The 7,271-nt window shown below is 33.0% G+C and overlaps 1 protein-coding gene across 2 annotated transcripts in view; it reads left to right on the top strand.

Moving 5' to 3' along the window:
- LOC143239168 (tolloid-like protein 2) overlaps positions 1-3,739 on the top strand; it is a 109,318-nt gene extending 105,579 nt beyond the window's left edge. For both annotated transcript variants that reach the window (XM_076480025.1, XM_076480026.1), the window contains exon 9: positions 1,831-3,739. In XM_076480025.1, coding sequence (XP_076336140.1) covers positions 1,831-2,132 — 302 coding nt within the window. In that variant the 3' untranslated portion in view covers positions 2,133-3,739. The remainder of the gene's footprint in view (positions 1-1,830) is intronic.
- Positions 3,740-7,271: the final 3,532 nt, after the last annotated feature.

Raw genomic sequence — 7,271 nt, forward strand, 5'->3', positions numbered from 1 at the left:
TTTGAAGCCCGGTCGCACCAAAAGATGCTCGCATTTTAGCCGTGAGGGCTTTACAGTGCAGCTCAAGACTTGGTGGTGGGTAGTGATGACTAGCTACCTTCCCTCTACCCTTACACTACTAAATAGCCCTCGAATAGCTTTGCGCGAAATTCAAACACAAACAAACAAACTATTCAAAAACTAGTTTATTTTTAAATTATATCAATTAGACTGAATAGCTACAAATAGTTTAACAAAAGTTACACATACGCAATTATCATAAATAAACAGAATAAAATATAACTTCGCATCAAATCATCTGTCCATGCACGAGTATCTACATTTGAACTACTTTCCACTCTCAGGCCAGTACATTATTTCATTTGTGATAAAAGTAAAAAGTTCCATATCAGTGTTAATCAGTCTATCCACACAATGTCTATAGAATTCTTTGATTTTTAACTTGAAACGTTTTTGCTTTTTAATGTGAGCCACAGATCGTGTTTATAAATCTTTGTTGTTTTATATAGTTATTACTTTCACAGATACTTTTCCTACACCATAATTATATCCACAACCTATTTCTTCTTCACATAATATTTTCCCCAAGTTCTCATTCTCTGATCAAATTAAGATATGTCTTCAAGAGGAAATAAGGGGAGAGAAACCAAATACATTTATTTGTGCTTATTTATCTCATGACATCAGACACAACGATGTTCAATGTTATTTCTTGGCACTGTATCATGTTAAAACAATAAATAGCATACGACGTTAAAATAGGTACGCAATTAAAAGCATTTAAATTAAGGTCAATATATGGCCACTAAAACATTTGACTCTACATGTTTCGATGTTACCATATCATCTTCGGAAGTGAGTTGCAAAAAAAAATCGTGTCTTTTTTATATATTTTTTTATTAAACAGATCATGCATTATAAAATTTATGCACAGGTTTACAATTCTCGTGCGAACATTTTTGGAAGGTCGTCCCACATTTTTGCATAACTATTCGCCGGGACCTTTATCTCTATTTAATAATCCATGATTTATTTGAAAGAGTAGCCCAAGACTTGGCGGTGGGTGGTGATGACTAGCTGCCTTTCCTTTAGTCTTACACTGCTAAATTATGGACGGCTAGCGCAGATAGCCCTCGAGTAGCTTTGCGCGAAATTCGAAAACAAACAATAAATGAAACACAATTATGTCTTGCAATTCACTCCTGAAAATGGCGTTGCAACTTGGAAACATGTAGAATCAAATTTTTAGTGATCACATACTGACCTTAATTAAATTGTTTTAATTATGTACCGTTTCTAACATCATATGTTATTTATTATTTTAACAAGGATTTCTCTGGTAGAAGCCTTTCATGGCTAATTGTTATAGATTACAGTGGCTTTGTAGCAAGAAGATGATCCTATCGGGCATTTCCTTCCTGCTAGCTGAATAATTTTAATAAACATCTATTCTCTTCAGTTTAGTTGAGCCAATGATTCCTAAAACAAATTACTATCTGAAATTTCAGAGAGAAATTTCGCCTGACTTTTAATTTTTACTTATCAAATATTGGGAGTGTCATTTCGTAAAACTTTAACCCCCTTTCGTTATTCTTAGAAATTAAGTAAATAACTGAAATTAAATTAAATCACATTTAAAGTTTATTTAGGTATATTTTGTAATGAAAAGAAAATATTCTAATACTTTTAGTTAGCTTTAATATTGCTCTTAGGATATTGCTTCTTTACTATTTAGTATTTTCGAGGGTTATTTAACATAACCAGTAAGTTTTAGCATACTTTTAACTTTATGGTTTACTTGTTTTTTGGTTGTTGTTGTTTTTTTTGTAGGTAATATTCCGCTTGTCGCTGGGTGTGGCGCTGCTGCAGCGGTACTTCTTCTTTGTGGTGTTATTGGCACAGTTCTTTATCGAAGACACCGTCGGATCCGGAAATCAGTTTCACAAACTCAGAACCTTACTATGCAACTGCGTCAGTTGGAATGTAGCCCATCGTTCAGCACAAGGAATTCTGGGAACTATTATTCCTCACCAGGGGATATACGCCCATCTACAGATTCAAACTGTGGTGTACATCCCCATTACGACGTAATCGTCAATAACCGCGGTAGAAATGATCCAACCGAAGTATGAAGTTAGTACAAGTGATGCTTAAAGAAATTGTTTTTGAGTGTGGATAAACTCACAAGAGATGGCGCTATACTTTTACTTTCAGTGAACATGACGAACTTCGCCTGAAAGTATTTATATTTCACATACAGACACATACTAGTGTGTGAAGTGTGCAATATGAACAATATTATGAACTGATTATAATTTAGATTACAGGGTTCAAACTTACAACGACCTTGGTTTCTACTAACTAAATAGAGACAATTTATTAAAGGTTTGATGTTAATTTCTCTTATTTAATGCTCTCAATACATTTTCACTTTATTAGATTCAGCGTACATTTAAAACATAGGTATTGTGAAATTTGTTAGGTTTTATTCGATATCTAGTCCAGAGTTTACGCGAAACTATATAAAGTTCCAGGGAAGTAGAACTTGATGATATTAGGAATTCCATAGGAAAACTTGCCAAAAAAATTGCTGAGATCTTCAAGGAAACTAAAGAAGACCTTTAGAGACCAGGGTTATTAAGGCTAAAACTGGATAACTCAATATTTAGCACCAGCCACAGGAACTATTCTATGCAAACGTTATAGAAAAAGTCTGTTACTCTGAGACCTGTCCTTCAGCATTCGCTGAAACAAGACTAGCATCGTAAATGAAACATTCTTTATTTCTTGGAGGAGAGTTGGTCCATTGACGAACTGATTTGATCCTAATATTAATTTATTTATCACGTTAAAGATATATTATGTCATTATTAAGTGACAAAAGTTTCTTTCCTATTTAAATACAAAACTTTCCTCGGACGTTTTTATTAGTTGCTTAATACTTTGTGGTCCAAGGTTAGAGTAACTTTTAATAGCACTGGACTGATGATGTCTTTGGCCAAAATGAGAGTTGTATCTGTAACCACATATATGACTCATTGTCAACCATATCTGCCTACAACATTATATGGAACACATACATATGCGTGTTTGTGAATATATATAAGTAGTTAGGTTGGTACTCTCAACACATGAACTGATTGGCTACCTCAGAGGAGAGGAGGGGTAAAGGTGATAATGCCATGAAAGATAACCAGCTCGTTGTTCCATTTTTTTCTTGCCAGAAGACACGTTGTTAAGGACGCGTTGCTAGGCCGCCATGACAGGTGTACATGATGAATAATTGTATTACATGTAGTACCACAAAGTAGAGAACGTGTTTCTATGCAGACATGACTTTTATAGTACACGTCTCATTATGTTGATAATTAATCATCAATTAATTAATTAAATCACCATAGAAAAGAACGCTTAGTACTAATTCATAATAATTAATTGATATAAAATAATACTTGACACTAATTAATGGGGCCCGGCATGGCCTAGCGCGTATGCATGCGACTCGTAATCCGAGGGTCGCGGGTTCGCGCCCGCGTCGCGCTAAACATGCTCGCCCTCCTAGCCGTGGGGGTGTATAATGTGACGGTCAATCCCACTATTCGTTGGTAAAAGAGTAGCCCAAGAGTTGGCGGTGGGTGGTGATGACTAGCTGCCTTCCCTCTAGTCTTACACTGCTAAATTAGGGACGGCTAGCACAGATAGCCCTCGAGTAGCTTTGTGCGAAATTCACAAACAAACACTAATTAATTTATGATTCGTACACCTTAAAAAGGACATTAGATTCTCTCTTTATCAATTAGTTCAACAAGAACAATACTATAATTAAAACTTACTAAATCAAGTGATTAAAGGTTTCCAGTAATAAATTATATATTTCCTGTCCTAAAAAAGCTATACGTTTCTCAGTAGAACGCCCACAATTCATGACTATAGTTTCAAATTGTCCTAAATTGTACTAAAATAATTAATGGTTGGCTTACAGCATTTGTCCGTTCTTTAAATAATCATCACTGGTAAACGCACATAAACTTGTAAAAGTATGGAACTCGTTTCTGAACTGTTCATAGCTATACCCATACCACCAATCCTGAGATATACATTCAAAGGTCAGTTCCATGTTAACAAAGTCTATGTTGTTTGAAGAAATACAACGTGAAAGTTTAAAGTCAAGGGTACTGATAGACTTTGTCTATAGAATTAGAATGGCAAAGTATATTTTGCAATAACTAGCTAGCTAGTCCAAGGACTAAGTGATTACAGATTTAATATCAGATTAGTGTTTGTAATAAGAAACATTAGTCACTGTAATAATTTTATAATAATAAACTCTAACTCATATTAACTTTACACAAGTAATAAAAGTTATCCTCATTTTAGTGCACAATCTTTGTTATACTTCTGTTGCTACTTAATAAAGTCAATCTCCTTAGAATAAAATGAACCTACACTAACTCATATGAAAGCTAATTTCATCCATACATATATATATATATCTGGGCATTATGTTGCCAGATAAAAACTGTCTAAACTTTAAGATATACGAAACTAATATTCCTTTTTGCGCTTAAGTGATTACATCGTCAAAAAGTTAAAACAATGCATATAACTTTACTATTATATTTAATGACAAATATGTGAGTTCTAGATTGAAACTTAGTATAGTGGACGTAACTGGATTTATAAAACGCAAAATGAAGGGTAGGTATCATCTTTTGTCATATTCACCTACTGTTACAGCGGAAAGTCTTCGGATTTAGAACGCTAAAATTAGGGGCTCGACTCCCCTCAGTGGGCACAACGGATAGCCTGATGTGACTTTGCTATAAGACAAACACACACACACACACATCTTCTATCATAAAAACTTGAATGATACTGAAATAGAATTTCAGTTAGTACTAAGAGTTTATTTATGATACGTTAATTATAGTTCAGTTAGAGCTAAGCATTATTTTCTATGGTAATTTTATTAGTTAACTAATAATTAATTATCGGCATGCGACGTGATGAGACATATATTCTATGAGTCATGACTGCCTGTCATGATGGACTAGAAACACACTCTTTACTTTATAGTACTATCACGTAATCATCCATTGTGGTCATCTGTATGGTATCGAAGTATAAATTCAGCCTTCTATAAGTTACTTGAACCTTCTGGTGAAACGTCATGGCCGTCTGTTATTTGCAGTCTAGAAATGCATCCCTAGAAACACGTCCTTAGGTGACAAAACTTTGTACGAGTAATCAGTATATCGTTCATTTATTCTAAGTAGTTATAGGGTGATTATTGGCTAGGTTTGTTTGTTTTTCTTATAGCAAAGCCACATTGGGCTATCTGCTGAGTCCATTATTGGTTATGTATGATTTGTGAAACATTAAGTGTCCTACAGAACACTATCTGAAAGAAGCAATGAACAGTTTAGAAATGTATTTCAGATTTTCACAAGTTTTGTATGCGTTTACTAGTGATCAATGGTCATTTAAAGAACGGACGAATACAGTAAAACAATCATTTAGTATTTTAGAACAGATGTCAAAATATGCAAAATAATCATTTTAACATAATTAAGCCTAGACGTTAAATTCTTGTAGGAGTACTGTTACAGCTTATTTGTTGAAACCATATGGACAGTTGTTAAATATATACATATATGAAAGTCTGCCTGTTTAATACGTGGGATAAAGTACAATGAGTAAATTATTTTGTTGCAGGTAGGCAAATTAATAAAAGTGTTACTGCATAATAAACTTTTTATTGGCGATACAAATTTTTGTATAGAGTCAAATTAGTAAAACTATAGATTTCAATTATTGTATTAAATTAACCTTTCTAGGGCAATTTGAAACTGTATATAGTCATGTACTGTCTGCGTCATATCGAGTAATGTATAGTCCTTTTATAGGAAACGCAATAATTTAGTACTGAAAATTTTTAATCACCTGATTCAGTAAGTTTTAATTATCGTATTGTTCTTGTAGGACTAATTAATGATGAGAAAATGTAATTTCCTTTTTAGGATGAAAGAATTGTAAATGAATTAGTGTTAAGCATCCTTTTATATAACGACTTAATTATAAATGATTTAATGAGTTAGTACTGAAAATCTTTAAACAACAAGTTTTAATTACTGTATTGTCCTTTATAGGACGAATTAATTATCAATGAATTAGTACTAAGAGTTTATTTATGATACGTTAATTATAGTTCAGTTAGAGCTAAGCATTATTTTCTATGGTAATTTTATTAGTTAACTAATAATTAATTATCGGCATGCGACGTGATGAGAAATATATTCTATGAGTCATGACTGCCTGTCATGATGGACTAGAAACACACTCTTTACTTTATAGTACTATCACGTAATCATCCATTGTGGTCATCTGTATAGTATCGAAGTATAAATTCAGCCTTCTATAAGTTACTTGAACCTTTTGGTGAAACGTCATGGCCGTCTGTTATTTGCAGTCTAGAAATGCATCCCTAAAAACACGTCCTCAGGTGACAAAACTTTGTACGAGTAATCAGTATATCGTTCATTTATTCTAAGTAGTTATAGGGTGATTATTGGCTAGGTTTGTTTGTTTTTCTTATAGCAAAGCCACATCGGGCTATCTGCTGAGTCCATTATTGGTTATGTATGATTTGTGAAACATTAAGTGTCCTACAGAACACTATCTGAAAGAAGCAATGAACAGTTTAGAAATGTATTTCAGATTTTCACAAGTTTTGTATGCGTTTACTAGTGATCAATGGTCATTTAAAGAACGGACGAATACAGTAAAACAATCATTTAGTATTTTAGAACAGATGTCAAAATATGCAAAATAATCATTTTAACATAATTAAGCCTAGACGTTAAATTCTTGTAGGAGTACTGTTACAGCTTATTTGTTGAAACCATATGGACAGTTGTTAAATATATACATATATGAAAGTCTGCCTGTTTAATACGTGGGATAAAGTACTATGAGTAAATTATTTTGTTGCAGGTAGGCAAATTAATAAAAGTGTTACTGCATAATAAACTTTTTATTGGCGATACAAATTTTTGTATAGAGTCAAATTAGTAAAACTATAGATTTCAATTATTGTATTAAATTAACCTTTCTAGGGCAATTTGAAACTGTATATAGTCATGTACTGTCTGCGTCATATCGAGTAATGTATAGTCCTTTTATAGGAAACGCAATAATTTAGTACTGAAAATTTTTAATTACCTGATTCAGTAAGTTTTAATTATCGTATTGTTCTTGTAGGACTAATTAAT

This window comes from Tachypleus tridentatus, chromosome 13, assembly GCF_004210375.1.
Source record: "Tachypleus tridentatus isolate NWPU-2018 chromosome 13, ASM421037v1, whole genome shotgun sequence".
NCBI lineage: Eukaryota > Metazoa > Arthropoda > Merostomata > Xiphosura > Limulidae > Tachypleus > Tachypleus tridentatus.